Source organism: Mustelus asterias, chromosome 11 (genome assembly GCF_964213995.1).
Source record: "Mustelus asterias chromosome 11, sMusAst1.hap1.1, whole genome shotgun sequence".
In the NCBI taxonomy this organism is placed as follows: Eukaryota; Metazoa; Chordata; class Chondrichthyes; order Carcharhiniformes; family Triakidae; genus Mustelus; species Mustelus asterias.
The window spans coordinates 42,315,608-42,335,191 of record NC_135811.1 but is presented as its reverse complement, the minus strand read 5'-3'; the positions used below and the strand labels follow the sequence as shown (position 1 = coordinate 42,335,191).

At 42.0% G+C, this 19,584-nt stretch overlaps 1 protein-coding gene across 1 annotated transcript in view; it reads left to right on the top strand.

Annotated features, from left to right (window-relative positions):
- The window catches only part of cfap46 (cilia and flagella associated protein 46), a 198,419-nt gene that overhangs the window by 158,091 nt on the left and 20,744 nt on the right, over positions 1-19,584 (top strand). Inside the window, exons 49-57 of the mRNA XM_078222910.1 lie at positions 113-277; positions 2,017-2,081; positions 3,711-3,771; positions 8,070-8,105; positions 9,048-9,150; positions 9,883-9,995; positions 12,150-12,231; positions 14,395-14,531; positions 18,368-18,484. Coding sequence (XP_078079036.1) covers positions 113-277; positions 2,017-2,081; positions 3,711-3,771; positions 8,070-8,105; positions 9,048-9,150; positions 9,883-9,995; positions 12,150-12,231; positions 14,395-14,531; positions 18,368-18,484 — 879 coding nt within the window. The remainder of the gene's footprint in view (positions 1-112; positions 278-2,016; positions 2,082-3,710; positions 3,772-8,069; positions 8,106-9,047; positions 9,151-9,882; positions 9,996-12,149; positions 12,232-14,394; positions 14,532-18,367; positions 18,485-19,584) is intronic.

Genomic DNA, 19,584 nt, shown 5'->3' with positions numbered 1-19,584 from the left:
GCTCAGGTACTTTGGAGACTTTCTCAATTGCCTAGAGTCACTATTCTTTCAATATTGTCTCACTGAAGTCATTGGGAAATTGATTTAATTATTCTTTACCGATTTTTCCCAGGCCCATCCCAAGATTTAGGAGCATTTGTAATCCTGTTGGCTGACAAACTATTATTGGAACTACCTTTGGAGGCAATGAGGGCTTTGCAGGAAGATGTAATCACCTCAGTGTCAAGAGATTTCTCACTGCAGTTTCTATACAATCGGCTACACAGAGATGAGTCAGGTAATATATGAAAGTGCAGGTTGATTAATCTGAAGTTTTTTAGTTTTTACAAAAAAATCAACAACTTGCATTCACATAGTGCCTTTTTAAAACTGTCCCTAAGACCTTCACAGAGATGTGAGGAGAACTATTGCTGAGATTAAGAAGAAGCAGTTAGAAGGAGTGACCACAAGTTTGATCAAAGTGATGGGTTTTGACAGTCATAAATGGGGATAGAAAAGTGCAAAAGTTTAAGCAGCAAGATTGCAAAATTCAGTTCCGTAGCATTGCCGGTGTTTTAGCACAATGAGTCTGCTCACCGTTGACTTCTGCTGTGGCCCGTGCCAATCGCTGTGTTTGAAAGGAACGGTTGAGAAATGGGTTTATATAACGGGAGAGATTAAGGGAGAAAAGGAGGGCAGTGTGCTCAGGACAGAGACAGGTTGATGAAGTAGAGTTTGAAATCACCAGACGTGAGTGGGGAGAGGGGGGGCAATTCTCCCAACCCACTGCGCTGCTTTTTTAGAAATCGGCGCTGGGCTGCCTAATATATTAATATTTTAATATAATTTAAATCCTATTAGGGTGCCCGGGATTGAAATCTCTGGGCCCGCTATCCTCTCCCTCCCCGCCAGAAGTGGTTCACTCCAGCGGTGCTTATGGGGAGCTGGTGGCCCAACCCCACTGGAGTGAAGGGGGCAATTGAGGCCCCCCTCCAGAGGGTTGTGGGGTGCAGGGATATGCCCCCTGAGCATTGCCACCTTGGCAGTACCAGCCTGGGTCCTCTGGCACTGCCCAAGCAGCATCTCGGCACAACCCATCTGGCATGGGGCAGTGCCAAGGGGACAGGGACTCATGAGACAGGGCCTCTGGGGGCGATCAGTGGGGGTGGGGGAGCTGGAGGAGGGCAGCTTGCTGTGGGGGTTGGGACAGCTTGCTGGGGGGGTCAGGGCAGCCTGTTGGTGGGGGGGTCACGGCTGCAGGCAGGGGGTGGGGGTCGGCACTGCGGGGGGGAAACGGGACAGCCGGTGAGGGGGGGAATCAGTGGGGTGCGGGAGATTGAGACGGGCTGGGAGGGTAGGGGGTTCAGAGCTGGGCCCGGACATGTTCAGGAGGTCAGCTAACGGGCTGCGGGGGGGGGGGGGGGGGGGGTCGCACGGCCGGCAATGTGGGATTGCGATCACTGGCCAGCAATTGGAGGCTGGCAGTCAGGGGCCACAGTGCCTGCGCCGATCTCGGCGCTGACAGATCGGCACATGCGCAGTTGTCCACTCAGCGCTATGCTGCTGGCCTCTCCAGTGGGAATAGGCCCCACCCACTGATGTTTGGAGAGAATCACGCTAGTGCACTCTGCAGTGCAGAGTCCGGGAGATTAATTTTGAAAATTCCAGTTTTTACTTAGATTTTTTGTGGGGGAATCCCAGCCAAAGTGTCACTCTGCCATTTACTCCCATCTAACTTAACCCAGCACTACAATGAAAGAGTCACCTTCTATATTACTAAAGAAAATGGAAACCCTATGACATTGCTGCTGGCACCAGTCTTTTTAAAAGGACAGTTTTAAAAAAATATATAGACACAGAACTGTTGATGAGAGTGAAATCATTTAAAGACGAAGAGAATGTCCAAGTACTGAATTTGTTAATCTGAGTCGTCAGATTGGACACCGCCATTCTACATGAGCCAGCCTGGAACCCGTGCTTGAATCTCGATGAGACGTTCTAATTTTTTAATGGTGATTCCTTTTCTTTCTGCAACAGAACATGTAGTCAAGAAGGAAAAGAGTCCTAAAGCAAAAAGAGGTGAAAAGAAAAACATTAAAATGGTAACTTATTAATTACAGACAATAATAAGCATGTATCTCTTTCATTCTGTAAGACATAATTTAGCATAATTGTTTGAGAAGAAAATATCTTTGAATAGCATTTTTGTCATATGACACCAAAATGGTCCAAAATGTCACAAATGGAATCTCATTGATGCCATTCCTTTGAAGCACATTTGACACAAATGCCCAATTCTACACAAAGTAAAGACAGCAATGTTGCACAATATTTGTGCTTGTGAACAGAGCATTTTTCTCCCTGGCCTGAATTTTTCAGATGGCAGGGGCTTGGCCCCCACCATACGGAGAGTCGCAGGGAATGCAAACATGCCAACTCTGACATCCTGCTGCCATTTTACACTCAAATCACCATTGATTGGCAGCAGGTGGGACTTCCATCCACACTTGTTTAATTGAAAACTCATTAAAAATACCTTCTGCATCTATTATTCCTGTGGATGTTTAGGTGATAGATATTTTCAGTGTCAAAGTCATATAGTGTGGCACAGAGTGACTACTATTTTATAGTAAAGGTGTATCTCACTCTGATTGTACAGCCTAAGCACTGCGTTCCTTAAATGCCTCAAATGTTTTCTAAAAATGTTTTTTATCAGCTTATAATTAAAATTTGTAATATCAGAAATAAGGTTTTAAACAAGATTAAAAACATTTTGGTCCTCAATTTTTTCCTAACAATGCAATTAAATGATCCACTGAGTTGCCTGGCATCCTTAAATGATGTAGTCTTTATCTGTAGGTCTTGGCTTCTGCTAAAACTGTTGGCTGAGATGAGATCTTTTTGCCTGGATTTGTGCCACTGATCTGAATTTGGATTACGCAGGCTATGTGTGCGCATCCAATTTTTTTTTAAATGCAGCAGTTCTATAAAGGTACTGGTACAATATTTTTATTGTGCTTCGAGCAATTCCTACTCAGCAGTTTTTGTTCAAATAATTTTGAAACAAAATAGAAAATTCAAAAATTTTCAGGTAACATTTATAGTAACAGTTTTGAAAAAACATTGAGAGGGTGTTTGTGAGGAAGCGTATGGATGAGAGCAACAGTGACACATGAGACTTTTGAACTGTGGGGTTACACCTGCAGTGTGCATTTCCCCCATGCACCCAACAAAAATATCCAGGAACCTCAGGAACAATTTGGGTGGACATCCAGAAAGAATGAGATCAGGGCACTGTATTGGAGGCCATATAGAAACTTCAACAAGACACCTTCTGATCTACAGAAGCCCTGGGTGGGGTTCACCACTGCCGTTCTTCTTTTCTATCAACCCAGTGTACCCTAACAATACAAGTCCAGGAATTGACTGAAGGTCTAAAAGTGGGAAGTCCCAATTTAGAGAGTTCCTGTCCTTGTAAGGTCAGTGCCGTCTGAAGGCCAGGACATTCGAAATCCATTTTCTAACCAAGCTTCCAACCATCATTACAATGGAGTCCCACCAGATTCCACAAGATTTAGTCCCTGTTGTCTATTTTAAATCAAGGGATATAAAACCCTAATTCAGTGAATAAAACTTGAAGCAAATTTTTAATTGCTGGATGTTATGGAATGTAATAGTCTAAGTGATGTTCGTGATAGTTTGTGTACCACTTGTTTGCCTTTGAATTACAGATACCAATTAATCGTGTTTTACCACCAAGCTGTTTTCCAGTGAATACTCACAATTTCAAATGTATCCTTTCAATGATTAAGAGTTCTTTGAAAGTATCAGTGCTAACCTGTTAAATAATTTATCTAATTTGATTAAAGGGATCAGCAAAATATGTTGTGGAAAAGTAACTTATTATCACTAACAGTAAAAGACCTTTTTATCCTTTCAAAAATCATGTTTTGAACATATGTGTTGTCACAATAATATAATTGTAGTTTTACTGCAACTTTATTATGATGATCTTGATTAAGGGTCCGCCATTGCTAAGGTATAGACATAAAGGCCGGAATCTGTGTGGAGTTTGCACATTCTCCTCGTGTCTGCGTGGGTTTCCTCCGGGTGCTCCGGTTTCCTCCCACAGTCCAAGGATGTGCGGGTTAGGTTGATTGACCATGCTAAAAAAATTGCCCCTTAGTGTCCTGAGATGTGTAGGTTAGGGGGATTAGCAGGTAAAATATGTAGGGATATGGGGGTAGGGCCTGGGTGGAATTGTGGTCGGTGCAGACTCGCTGGGCCGAATGGCCTCCTTCTGCACTGTAGGGTTCTATGATTCTATGAATTCTCCGGCCGTTCACACCGGTGGGATTCTCTGGTCCCACCAATGGTGCAGCCCTGCCCGTGGATTTCCTGCCGGCTGGGATGACATCAATGGGAATTCCCATTGACAGCAGCAGGACCAGAAAATCCCGACACTCGCAAACAATGCGCCACCTCTCGCTGTCGGGAAACATGTGGCTGGGAGGCCAGAGAATCTTGCCCATTGATTGCAATTCCAACTACATCGCTGGAAATATCAACATTTTCCTTTTGTGTTAATCACTTAGGCCGTATGGCTGGAAGTACAACTGGAAGTAGATGATTTGATTTTGGAATATCAAAATCAGGTTTCCCAAAAGTTGTACCTAATTTTTGAGGTTACCGAGTAAACTATCTGTACAAAATATTCTTATTCAGCTTCCTTTCAGCTACAGTCCGATTAGCCATGACCTGATTAAACGGCAAAGCCGGCTTGGGTGACCAAATACCCTATTCCTGCTCCGATTTCTTATGATCTTATGAGAAAGCATTTATTTGATCACCGAGCTGTCATGACCTGGGATACTGTATCTGAAAAGAAGCAGATTCAGTTGTAATTTTTAGAAAGGGAATTGGATAAATAATTGAAGGAATGTTTGGAGAGGCTGTGGTGTCGTGATATTGTTGCTAGACTAGTAATCCCAGAGACCCAGGGTAAAGCTCTGGGGATCTGGGTCCGAATCCCACCACAGCAAAATGGTGAAATTTGAATTTAATAAAAATCTGGAGTTAAATGTCTAATGATGGCTGTGAAACCATTGTTGATTGTCAGAAAAACCCATCTGGTTCACTGATGTCCTTCCCACTGATGTACGGAAGGAAACCTGCCATCCTTACCTGGTCTGGCCTACATGTGACTCCAGAGCCACAGCAATCTGGTTGACTCTTAACTGCCCTCAGTTAAATGTATCCAAAACAATGAGGAAATAATAAGGGAATGATAGATCTAACAACATGCGGCATCCCCCTCATAGCCCCTTGCCCCCTCCATGCATCATCACACCACCATGCTTCCTTCATGCCCCCTCATGTATCTTCCATAGACACTCACCCAGTAATCTTTATGTGCACACCCTAGGAGCCATGACTTTTAAATGGACATTAAAAATACTTCTAATAATCTATTATAGCTATTGTTCAAACAAAATGTGGATTACAGGGTCAAAGGTAGGGTTCTGAAGACTGTGGAGGAACAGAGAGACCTTGGGGTCCATATCCACAGATCTCTAAAGGTTGCCACTCAAGTGGATAGAGCTGTGAAGAAGGCCTATAGTGTGTTAACTTTTATTAACAGGGGGTTGGAGTTTAAGAGCCGTGGGGTTATGCTGCAACTGTACAGGACCTTGGTGAGACCACATTTGGAATATTGTGTGCAGTTCTGGTCACCTCACTATAAGAAGGATGTGGAAGCGCTGGAAAGAGTGCAGAGGAGATTTACCAGGATGCTGCCTGGTTTGGAGGGTAGGTCTTATGAGGAAAGGTTGAGGGAGCTAGGGCTGTTCTCTCTGGAGCGGAGGAGGCTGAGGGGAGACTTAATAGAGGTTTATAAAATGATGAAGGGGATAGATAGAGTGAACGTTCAAAGACTATTTCCTCGGGTGGATGGAGCTATTACAAGGGGGCATAACTATAGGGTTCATGGTGGGAGATATAGGAAGGATGTCCGAGGTAGGTGCTTTTCTCAGAGAATGGTTGGGGTGTGGAATGGACTGCCTGCAGTGATAGTGGAGTCAGACACTTTAGGAACATTTAGGCGGTTATTGGATAGGCACAGGGAGCACACCAGGATGATAGGGAGTGGGATAGCTTGATCTTGGTTTCAGATAAAGCTCGGCACAACATCGTGGGCCGAAGGGCCTGTTCTGTGCTGTACTGTTCTATGTTCTATATGTTCTATCCTTCATATTTAAAAAGACTCACGTTCATAAAATACATTGAAAAAAATTGAATTCATTTAAGTGTTCAATCTGTTGTTAAAACAATTATTCACCTGCCACATCAAGGACAGATAATCATTTAATATACCCCTATAACTCTCAATCAAACTGTGAACATAGCCCTGTACTGAGATGAGTAGCTAAATAACTTTTAGATATCAGTGTAGCATTCATAATAGCTTGAACTATCAAAATAATCCCTTGCAAATGTAAACAATAGAGTCAATTGAAATTGAAAAAGGTGGACATTTTTTCTAGGCTACAGATGCCATATTTTCCATTTCAAAGCAAATTGTCTGTCAATCAACAAAGTGGAGCAGGAGGTAAGATTTTTTTAAAACTTTCTGCAGCAGGACAATCTGTTTCAAAGGTAAAGATCCCTATACATTTAAATTTCAGTCCAAAACACAACAGGAGAATTTCCCAGCATTTGTTTCTATAGTTGTGCATGTGTTATGCTACTTTTTCTAATGGAAAATGTACTCTAATGCATCACAACACTTGAATGATTCTGGTCAATGTAATGGTCAAATTACCTTTTCAGGACCGAGCCCTGTAATAAATTACTGAATTACAATGCTTCATTTAAATACAGCATCTAATGGTGACATTTGAAGTTGTTAAAACCTTTAAACTGACCCGTCAGAAAGTTCCTGATGCCTCAGCAGGCCAACCCCAGCAGTTATGAAGTCTCCGACGAGGTCAATTTTTAGGGCGTCTAAAACCCACACCAGCACACAAAAATAATGGGGATAAGGAGGAGTTTGGAAATTCAAATATTCTATAGGTCTCACAATGGCATCCCCAACTTCAGAAGAAGTGCATGCATGGTTGTAATCCAACCTTTCCCAACCCACAAAAAGGCCACACAAAAATATCTTGGGATCAGGAAGGTACTGAAAATTTTAAGTTGTGCAAAAAAATCATTTTAAGAAAATGTACCCAAACGTATTCCTGCCTCCATACATGGACAAAAATCTGAGCCTTGGTCATTGTTTAGTTAATTAATGATGTTGCAGGTTGCTTGGTCAAAATCCTGGCAATTGCTCCTTAATAGCAATGTGGGAGTACTTTCGGTAGTTCAAAGAGAAGGCTGAGATCCACTTTCTCGAGGACAATTTGGAACAATCAATAAGTGCTGGCCTTGAATTAATCCTTTGACTTAATTAGAAAAAAGTAAAACACACACATGCAGGTGAAAAATGATCAAACGTCGGAATCCTGATTGATTTTGCTTTATTCTCTCGACACAGGAATGCTGACACCAACTGAGTTGAGTGAATTAATGATACTTTAAGGAAGTTGTACCTCTTCATCTCATAATAGTTTAATTAAAAGTGGTTTGCTTAACTCTCATGCCTTTCTTAAGATTTGACTCGGGCTGCACAGAAGTAGAATAATTATGAATTGAGTTGCTTCCTTTTTCTCAGTTGTTGGGATGTTGTAGATCAGATTTACTTCTAATACTTTGGGTAAAGCAGACCCCATTTGCCCCTGGGCTTTGTGAAACGGCAATACAAAGAAGAATGAAAATGATTCCAGTATTGTTTCTTTTCCCCAATGACTATGATATAAATATTGGCATTTCAAATGGTATAATTACTGAAGTAATGTCAAACACTACTCACAAATTGTGCAAGTTCACATTATTAACAATGAAGCTGAGTGATGAGTCGTTCACATCGGACGTTTAGGAGCACAATGCCCATGACCTTGCCAGCAACACTAGATATGTACTGTTGGGTGATGGTCCAAATGGGTCCCCTTACAAGTTATCCCCTGTTTAACCTTAATTGGACTGGTTAGATATTGTCGATCCTTATGATGAAACAAGTGACTCAGGTAAGAGAATATAAATATTCGTTCACATTTTAATATTACATATTAAGTTTCAAAGCTAAACACAAAGCCCACATTCCATCACATTCCCTGTAATTTGATTTTCCTGCATAAGTATATTTAACAAAGCAGTGTATTGTATTAGCACTTGATGTCGATTGGTATTGCTTGTTGTCTGTATGATAAAGCACAGCTAAGATGATTAACTGTTAAGTTGGCTTGTACATTGAAAGACTGCTCAGGTACTCTTTAGAACTAATATAACTATGTACTAGAATTAATTAAAGGTTAAGAATTTATTTGCACATGTACATTTTGAAGATGATTTAATTGGAATTTGATTACCTTTTATACTAAATGCAATGCTGACTGAAATGTTAAGAATTGGTGCTAGAAATAGGCTGGGATTTTCCAGCCTCCCCGCTGCAGATTTTCTGGTGTTGGAGGTTGTTCGCCATTGGCTGCTGATGAGATCTTCCAGTCCCGGTGAAGTCAAAGGCCATTTGCGTTGCTTGCTGGCCGTGCCACCAAGGAACTCGCCACAAGGTTGCGGGGGGGCGGGGGGGGGGGGGTTTACCTATGGCGGGACCAGAAGATCCACAAAGACAATAAGAAATTAAAACATTTCACATTGGCATAGTGCCACTGTTTGTTTAGGCTTGATGCTGAAGCACCCTGTTGCATTATTCAATTTAGTAGCCTCACGTATTCTTCCAAAGCATTAGCAGTTATTGATTTTGTTTGCAAATAGGTTTTTCTAAATCTTACTATACAAGTACTCCAAACCCCACTTACAAAATTCATTGCATTGCATTTTCTACATAAAAGACTTGCATATCTGCATGAAACAAATTGAATCCTATTATCTGAAAATTATTAAATGCATTATATAAAAAGCAGATAGAATTGAACTATGCTCAGCTAATTTGCTTGTATTTGGTCTAGGAGTGTTCAGTCCTATGAATGTCATGACAGAAATTATAGAAGAATATATGTCACAGTTCACAGGACACTGGGATGGAGTCATGGGCAGTGAGTATGTCCCAAGGTGTGTTGAGTTTTTTAATGTTTTTGAATTTTGTCAAGATATATAATAATGAAGGTAAAAGTTCCAAAGGAATACCGAATTATACCTTCCATTCTACCCAGTTGATGGTTACATAAATTAGAATATTTGTTATTTGCCTTTGCAGTTAATATTGTATTTGCTGTAACTTAATGGCTGCAAAAAAGATATACTTTTATCACATGAAATTGAAGGAAAGAAAAAACAATAAAAAGTTACATTTTTATAATATTTATGATTTGACAAATGCTTCATCACTGAAATACAGTCATAGAATCCCTACAGTGCAGAAGGAAGCCATGTGGCCCATCGAGTCTGCACCGACAACAATCCTACCCAGGCCCTATCCCCATAACCCCTGTATTTACCCTGCTAATCCCCCTAACAGTAAGGGGTAATTTAGCATGGCTAATCAACCCAACTCACATATCTTCGGATTGTGGGAGGAAACCGGAGCACCCAGAGGAAACCCACATAGTCACAGGTAGAACATGCAGACTTCACACAGAAAGTGACTCAAGGCTCGAATTGAACCCAGGTCCCTGGCGCTGTGAGGCAGCAGTGTTAACCAATGTCCCACTGTGTTGCCCACCATGCTGCTAATATTAAATGTAATATTTGTGCTTTCCGAATTCCTGCTCACCTTGAGTTTCCAAATTGCATACTTCCATTTTTAAATTAAATAATCAACTGTATGTCTATTTTCTTTCACAGTCATGCAAATTGGGAAGAGATGATGGGAAGCGGCAGTGCATTTATCTTTTATGGAACGGAACGTTTCCTTGCAAACTTGTTGCCGTCAAAACTTATCAGCATGAATCTTCCAGGTATGTCTTGTTATGAAGTGTGATTTGAATTATTTAACAATCCTCTCATCAGCTGCAATACAAAAAATCTGCAGGTCGTATTTTTAAGTACATGCAAAAACTTGTTCTATTTAAGTCTTTGACAAAAATTCTGATTGCATCAAGTGATCTTCCAGTGGTTTTATAAGAAAGAAATTACATGGGACAAAGATCTATCTTATGCCTGTTATTTTTAGTTCTGGTACCATTTGTCAGGTTCCGTGATGCAGAAGGCACACATATTCTACGTAGAACATCCAATCCCAAAGATGCACTTTGAGACAATGAACCATGTGTTAAAGAAATAAAACTTTTAATAAATTGATCTGAGGGAACTGTTTTGTTTTAAGAAAATGTAAAAGGCTATCTGACTTGTTCTGGTTCTCCTGGATAGCTATTGTGCTGTTTAAAATAGAACCAGTTATCCTTTTTTAATCATTTTGTTTGTAAATAAATTTGGAACAGTAGTTTAACCTGTACAAAATGGAATGAACCAAATAGGTCAGCCAAGATGGAGACCTCGAGAGGAGGTTGTGGACAATAATCTATATACACTTCTTGCTGAAAAGGCCAGAAAACATTTCAGCCTCATCATTTGTACTCAATGTGGTCTAGAAGCATTTGCATTTCACTACAGATTATAAAAATGCTATACTTTTCCAGCATCTCGAGTTGCAGTGGTTTTGCCACTTTGCATTATAATATGTACATGATTCCTTGTTACTAACCTTTTTGTCACCAGCCATTAATTTTCAGACCTTTTTGTCTTCGGCATTCATTCCATCATGACATTAAGCAAGCCATAATTTCACCATTACCCTCAGGCAGTGTTCCGATCTTTTCATGACCTCCTCCCCAAGACCTCAGCAGCTGGAAATGGCCACTAGTGTAGAAATGAGCATCTGAGACATAATCTAATGCAAAGCAAGATTTTTCCTTTGATGCATTGGATGGAATCTTGGAGGTGGGAATGGCGTGTAGTTAGGTGGGATGGTGGTGTAGTGGAACCCCACTGCCTCCGCCAGAATTGTGTTCTGGGCAGGGTCAATCCTCCTGACCTGCTTGCCTGTTTAGGCCCTTAAGTGTCTAATTCATCACTGCTTAAGGGCATCATCCTGCCACTTCTGGTACTAACCTCCAGGGTGGTGAGAGGGGTGGGGGGAGGTCGGGGGGGGGGGGCGGGGGAGGGGGGGGGCTCAGTTGAAAGCACTTAGTGCCTGATTGAAGGACAGAATACCAGAATGTCTGAAAATGAGAGAATTCCACTCCATGCCTGCTGTTTTTATACTATCCAATTGCCAGAGGCAGAGAATTGTTGAAAAGACTCAATCAGCAGCAGAACAGTTAAACCATCCACCTACATCTTTAAAGCGCTTCGATACTGAAACCAGAAAGACCATCGAGCACAGTCTGGATCCATCCACATCATCAACTTCTGAGAACCCTATCACTTTGGCTTTTATTGGACTTGAGAACGAACCCTTAATTTATTCTTGTATATTTGAACCTGAGTGCGTGTTTGTGTGCATGAAAGTTAGAGTATTTGAATTATTTTTCCTAAACGGGGTTAAGTACAATAAAAACCATCCTCTTTTCTTTTCAAACAACTCATGAAAACCTGTCTGTTTGTGTCTTTCACTGTTACAGCACATAAACACTCACACACTCAGTGAATTGGCAAACATGTTCTTTTAAAAAAACCTGGTGCTGCCAAACAAGGAATGGGAAAATAGGGAATCGATTTCACCCCTCCTCACCTGACCCGTACAAGAGTAACATCTTTTCCATTTCTAGATTAGAATTTAGGCTGGCTGAAGCTGTAAAGTTTAGCACTGGCAGAGATTTTTGTTGGTAATACCAGAAAATAAAAAAGCTAGCAGCTTGGAAATTAAAACCCCTCAATGGTAATGCATCAAATAATTTTTACAACCTACTTATTGTTTAACTTTTAAGTATAAGTTTTATAAGTTTAAGTTTATTTATTAGTGTCACAAGTAGGCTTACATTAACCCTGCAATGAAGTTACTGTGAAAATTCCCTAGTCGCCACACTCAGGCGCCTGTTCAGGTACACCGAGGAAGAATTTAGCATGGCCAATTCACCTAACCTGTTATTCTGTTACTTCTACTTATCCAGATTGCCAGCTAGTGATTCTTCTAGACCTGGCTCAAACCTGTCAAAGTTTTCGACGGCAGTCAGTGCTGGATAGACTAAAAAGGTAATTTTTAATCCATTCAAAGATTTCACATGGTAAAAAAGCTGTCTACGCTTCTGAAACATGATTAGAATTTAACTAATATATTTAATTAGGATGCTTTATGCATTGGCTTTTTAAAAATTCAACCTACTGAGACTATGTGCATTTGTTCCCCTTTAGAAACACTGTACCAATTAATTAAACTAGTAGTTGCAGTTAGAATTTCAGGCAGACAACCCTAGTTACACCAGCTGGCTGAAATCTGACTTCTTTTCTTCAAGGCAGAGTAAGAGCACAATAAATGGGAGTAGGAGGGAACAGTGTTTAGCACTGCTGCCTCATGGCACCAGGGACCCAGGTTCAATTCTGGCCTCGGGTCACAGTGCACATTCTCCCTGTGTCTGCGTGGGTTTCCTCCAGGTGTTCTGGTTTCCTCTCACAGTGTGGAGATGCCGGCGTTGGACTGGGGTAAACACAGTAAGAAGTTTAACAACACCAGGTTAAAGTCCAACAGGTTTATTTGGTAGCAAAAGCCACACAAGCTTTCGGAGCTCTAAGCCCCTTCTTCAGGTGAGTGGGAATTCTGTTCACAAACAGAACTTATAAAGACACAAACTCAATTTACATGAATAATGGTTGGAATGCGAATACTTACAACTAATCAAGTCTTTAAGAAACAAAACAGCATGAGTGGAGAGAGCATCAAGACAGGCTAAAAAGATGTGTATTGTCTCCAGACAAGAGAGCCAGTGAAACTCTGTGGGGGTTACAGATAGTGTGACATGAACCCAATATCCCGGTTGAGGCCGTCCTCGTGTGCGGAACTTGGCTATCAGTTTCTGCTCAGCGACTCTGCGCCGTCGTGTGTCGCGAAGGCCGCCTTGGAGAACGCTTACCCGAATATCAGAGGCCGAATGAGCACTTCAGCGGTCACGGGCATTCGGCCTCTGATATTCGGGTAAGCGTTCTCCAAGGCGGCCTTCGCGATACACGACAGCGCAGAGTCGCTGAGCAGAAACTGATAGCCAAGTTCCGCACACACGAGGACGGCCTCAACCGGGATATTGGGTTCATGTCACACTATTTGTAACCCCCACAGTTGCGTGGACCTGCAGAGTTTCACTGGCTGTCTTGTCTGGAGACAATACACATCTTTTTAGCCTGTCTTGATGCTCTCTCCACTCACATTGTTTTGTTTCTTAAAGACTTGATTAGTTGTAAGTATTCGCATTCCAACCATTATTCATGTAAATTGAGTTTGTGTCTTTATATGCTCTGTTTGTGAACAGAATTCCCACTCACCTGAAGAAGGGGCTTAGAGCTCCGAAAGCTTGTGTGGCTTTTGCTACCAAATAAACCTGTTGGACTTTAACCTGGTGTTGTTAAACTTCTTACTGTGTTCCTCTCACAGTCCAGTGATGCACAGGTTTGGTTGATTGGCCATGCTGAATTGCCTCTTAGTGTCCCAATATGTATAGGGTTAGGGCAATAGCAGGGTAAATATGTGGGGTTACGTGGATAGGGCCTGGGTATGATGCTCTGTTGGAGAGTCAGCGCAGACTCAATGGGCTGAATACACTGTAATGTTCTATGATTGATTCTATGAGTGAACCATTCAGCCCTTTGCACCTGCTTTATCATTCTTTACGATTGTGGCTGATCTTCTACCTCATTTTTCTGCCCACTTCCCCGATCCATGGATTCCCTGAGATACCAAAAATCTTTTGATCTCAACCTTGAATGTCCACAGCCCACCTCGACATGTCACCCCAAGCTCACCATAACCCCCACCTGGTTTTCCAGATGGGATATTTTAATGTCAGATGGACTGCACTTCACAAGCTTATTACAGACAGATCCCGTAAAACCTTTTAGAAAATTGCCAGAAGCTGTTAAGTTATGAAGCAGTTAAGGGGACAGAGCACTGCTAAAACCTTCATGGAATGGCTGGTCGACTTCTCTGCTGGGGCAGGGGGAGGTTACTATTGTCAATGATAAAGTGGAGAATATTGAGGTCATTTCATAATTACACTATAAACTGCTTTAATATTCAGCAATAACTTACCACAAAGATTGCCACCAGAGCATCACCCAACATTTGTCTGGACAGACAAGAACAAATTGTGACAGGTTTCATCATATAATTTTTTTAATTAAATTTCATTTTTCTTTTGTGTTTTGTAGTGCAATGCAGTTGTCAACAGAGGGGCAAATGGACGCAACAGTAATCCTAAGCCTAACTGGAGTTCGTTCCATTATGATTAACCAGTGGCACAGTACACTTCAAGACAATACCAGAAAGTTTAAGAAATTGTCAAAAAGTAAGGCTTCAATGTTTTATGAGTGTCTAATATTCCTCTTTTTAGCAAAGCTGGGATTCTGCTTCCACAGTGAACTCTATAAAGATTTTCTTCCTAATATCCGCTTTAATTCCTTTTGATATTATCCTAATATCTTATTATCATATTTCCAACCTTATAACACTTCTGGATTTTGAACAGCTCTTATCCAGTCTTGTCAATACTTTTAACTCTAGTAAGAAAGATCCAGAAAGTTGGGGGCTTATGCCCTGGTATTTTAACTCTGAGAAACGTTTTGCATGGGTGGATCACTAGGTGTGAAACCCAAGAGCATCAGAAGGTTTGAGATGGAGCCTAGTTTAATTTGATGGGAAAGTTACCCACCAAGTCCATAAGCACAGAAGGAAATTGTAGTATTTTTTAAAGAAAAGACTTGCAGACCACGAAAAATACTCCTCACTCGCCTCGATGGGTGCAGCTCCAACAACACTCCAGAAACTTGACACCATCCAGGACAAAGCAGCTCGCTTGATTGGCACCTCATCCACAATCATCCACTCCCTCCACCACTGATGTCCAGTAGCAGCAGTGTGTACTATCTACAAGATGGACTGCAACAATTCACCAAAGATCCTTGGACAGCATCTTCCAAACCCACGACCACTTCCATCTAGAAGGACAAGGGCAGCAGATACATGGGAACACTACCACCTGCAAGTTCCCCTCCAAGAAACTTATCATCCTGACTTGGAAATATATTGCCGTTCCTCCACAGTCGCTGGGTCAAATTCCTGGAATTCCCTTCCTAATGGCATTGTGGGTCAACCCATAGCACATGGACTGCAGTAATTCAAGAAGGCAGCTCACCACCACCTTTTCAAGGACAACTAAGGATGGGCAATAAATGCTGGCCAGCCGGCAATGCCTATGTGCCACAAATTAACTTAAAAAAACAAGGGTTTTACTGGAAAGAAGTTTACTCAACAGGCTTTTGGATAGACTGCTCATTTGTCCGTGCAAGCAGCCATAACATCATCAGTAAGTCATGTGATAGGTCCCTTAAAGTGACCTTGTTCCAAACATGAATACACAACACTTTCCACTCCCTTCACATCAGAGGTTCCTGCAATGAAATACAGTATAACCATAACAATCTAAATTCTCAATATGAACAGTTAATAAACACGACAGGTTAGACATTTCGGAGGGTTCGATTTCTGGGTAGTTGTCAACGAACCTCGGGTGACAGATTTTTCATGTTGACTCCAACCTCTGCTGTTCATTGGTTAGTTTGGACATTGTCTGTGTTTGTCTTCACCGGGGGAGATGACGTAGTGTTCGGGGGTTGACTCAATGTTGAAGTGTCCTCAACTGAGGCACTGCCTTCCCCAATTGTTTTCGGTTTTGTCTGGTTCTCAGCTATGTCCAGATCTTCACTTGGCACAATTTGTTGAGGATTCCAGATTGATCCTGTCTCTGACAAACTGGATCTGGTTGCCAAAGGTTGGTTTCCATCTTTTCACCATACTACATCATCTTGAGTTTATATGATGTAGGGGACTGGTCCTGTCTGTGCTAAGACAATGGCAGGCATCCACTTTTTACTCATACCAGTTCCTTACCAGTACTTACCTTTATGAAAAACCGTGTTTAGCCCTGTTCTCACGTCGTATAACCTGACCTTGCTGTTTCTTCTCGACACTATCTCTTGTCTTAGATGGTTTAAGCAATCAAATGCTGTATGTAATTGATGTTTTAAATTGAACAATACTGGAGAACTTTGGGCTGTTGAATGTGTTGTTTTCCTGTGCGTCATCAGGAATTAGCTCAATCATTTCGACAATGAACCTTGCTCTCGAGTTACCATCAATGAATATTTCATCATTTAAACGAATCGTTCTGCCAGCTAATTTGTGGCAGGATGATGAGGAGTGGATCAGATGTGTTGAATCTTCTTTAAATAGTTTGTGAACTGTGGCCCATTGTCATTAACAAGTTATTCAGGGTAAGTGGATCTTGCAAAAATCTCACCCAGTTTTTCTACTGTTCTCTCCGAAGACATTGGGCGGGATTCTCCGGACTCGGCAGACAGCCCGCGGAAATCCCGATGTCCCGCAAAATGGGGCATCAGCCAAAAATCAGGATTTCTGACAGGCACTCAGACTCAATCACTCACATTAATGGGTTTGAGGACTCCTGTCTTGACCAGCCACTCTAATTCTGCCTCTACTTTAGGCCTGATTGTGTACGGCACTGGCCTAGTCTTTAAACATCTTGCTTTGCTTGACTTGACTGAGATCTTCTTCATGTTTCCCAGCTCCCCATTGAAGAGAATTACGTGTTTCTTTAAAATCTTCGATGGACCCTCTTTGGAATCTGACATGAGATTCACTTCTATGCAATTTAATCTGATCTTTTCCAGCTAGATTCTTCCTGTTAATGCTGGAGAGTTTCCTTTAACAATGTGCAGTCTGTGGACTGCACATTTACATCGATACAACAGTGGAACCACTTTTTCAGTATAGGTTTTTGCAAAGTTAGGTTTTACTTAGCAGTTCTTCTGTCCCACCCAGTTAAAACTGTGTTGGAGTCTAATAATAAATCACATTTACAAATAAAGTGCCTGCCCTTTTCCAGCCGTTGCTCTTGAGGCAGCTTTCAAGTGGTCAGTGGGTTTCAAGTGGGTGTGCACAGAGAGTAGCTTCACTCACCCAGTGAGTATATTGAGTTAAAAGAAGAACCAATGTTTTTTTTTCTGCAAGTGTTACAACTTCCCTTAAGTTTCACTAAGAGGAGATTTAACTGTTTACCTGAGTAATCCAGCACATTTGATCTCAGCTTCTGTCTCCCATAGATTTAAAGAAAATATCATAGGGATGTTCCTATGTGTGCTGGGGAACCTGCAAGATGGCTTCACCTAAGATAATTCTGGAGGTTTGCTAAGAGTCATAGAATCTCTACAGCGCAGAAGAGGTCATTTGGCCCATTGGGTCTGCACCAACTGTCTGACAGAGCATCTTACCCAGGCTCTCTGCCTTATCCCTGTAACCCCACACATTTCCCATAGATAATCCGTCTAACCTAAACATCTTGGCACACTAAGGGGCAATTTAGCATGGCCAATCCACTTAACCTACGCATCTTTGGACTGTGGGAGGAAACCAGAGCACCCAGAGGAAACCCAGGCAGACGTGCAGACTCTGTACGGGCAGTCACCCAAGGCCGGAATTGAACCCAGTTCCCTGAAGCTGTGAGGCAGCAGTGCTAATCACTGTGCCATAATGCCCCAAAAAGTCTTTATCAATTTTAGTAAAAAGAATAACATTACAAAAACGCATTTGGGAGAAAGAACTTCATTATCTTCATTCCATGGCTGACTTTGAGGCCATGCTGGCATTGTATGATAAAAAGGCATATTAAATCACTCACCATTACATTGGTCTATATTTAGTCTAAGTGTAGACATGAATGCCAAAGATGTCATTAACCTACGCATCTTTGGACTGTGGGAGGAAACCTGAAGAAACCTGAAGAAGGGGCTCAGAGCCTCGAAAGCTTGTGTGGCTTTTGCTACCAAATAAACCTGTTGGACTTTAACCTGGTGTTGTTAAACTTCTTACTGTGTTTACCCCAGTCCAACGCCGGCATCTCCACATCAAGATGTCATTTGCCAGGGTCATGTATTATTCTGAACACATTAACTACATTTAATGCTTCACTGTCTTTATTACACCAATTATAAACAAACTAAAGTAAGGTTTTATGAAACCATGTTGATTACAGAGTTTGTACTTAGCCTTGTGAATTTAGTTTCATTGAATAAACACTAAACTATTGATGATGATATTTCCCTTTAGATTTGTTGGAACTTGGCAAGACTACTGGCCAAGCAATTCTTGAAATAATAAAATCTGGAACAGAAAATGCTTCTGCAAATGATAGCGATGTGTCTGCTAAGAGTCCAGACGCTTCAGGTATGTACATATATATCACACTTGAAATACTTCATTAACCTGCCCAGCAACTCCGATAGATATTCTTATTTTCTGGAACCAGTGAGTACAGAAATAAGAGGATAGTGCTGCTGAATGTGAGGATGAAGAGGTGATGCAAGTTGGGGGGCGTCTTTAGATTCCTGGGGAACTGAAGCCAGTTTCAGGGGAGATGGACCCTGAATAAGCTGGACAGGTTGCACTTTCACAATTCATAGATTCACAGAAACCCTACAGTGCAGAAGGAATCCATTCGGTCCATCGAGTCAGCACCGAGCACAATCCCACCCAGGCCTATCCCCATAACCCCACGTGTTTACCCTAGCTAGTCCCCCTGACACTAAGGGGCAATTTAGCATGGCCAATCCGCCTAACCCACATCTTTGGACTGTCGGAGGAAACCGGAGCACCTGGAGGAAACCCACACAGACACAGGGAGAACGTGCAGACTCTGCACAGACTGTGATCCAAGCCGGGAATTGAACCCGTGTCCCTGGTGCTGTGAGGCAGCAGTGCCAACCACTGTTCCACCGTGCTGTTCCACCCCCGTTATTATGCTGGGGAGATTTGTTAGTGCAACCCGGGGTAAGCTTTAAACTGTCTTGGCAGGTGGTTGGGAACTCGGTCGTAGATTCAGAAGAGGGAAAAGTAAACTGGAGCCAAGGCCGAAAATTAGGGAGTGAACATGGAAGTGGGAGGAAACAATGGTTAGAAATAGACAAGAAGGAAGTTGTTCAGTGATTACTGATAAGTACCTTTTTAAAGGAAGGTGTCTAGTGAATAAAGTAGCTGAACTGAAAACACAGATAGACAGTCTGATTTAAAGTTTAGTTATTAGTGTCATAAGTAGGCTTATATTAACACTGCAATGAAGTCACTGTGAAAATCCCCTAGTTGCCACACTCCGGCGCCGGTTTGGGTGCACTGAGGGAGAACATAGCATGGCCAATGCACCTAACCAGCACATCTTTCGGACAGTACGAGGAAACCGGAGCATCCGGAGGAAACCCAGCACAGACTGTGACCCAAGCCCGGAATTGAACCCAGGTGCCTGGTACTCTGAGGCAGCAGTGTTAACCACT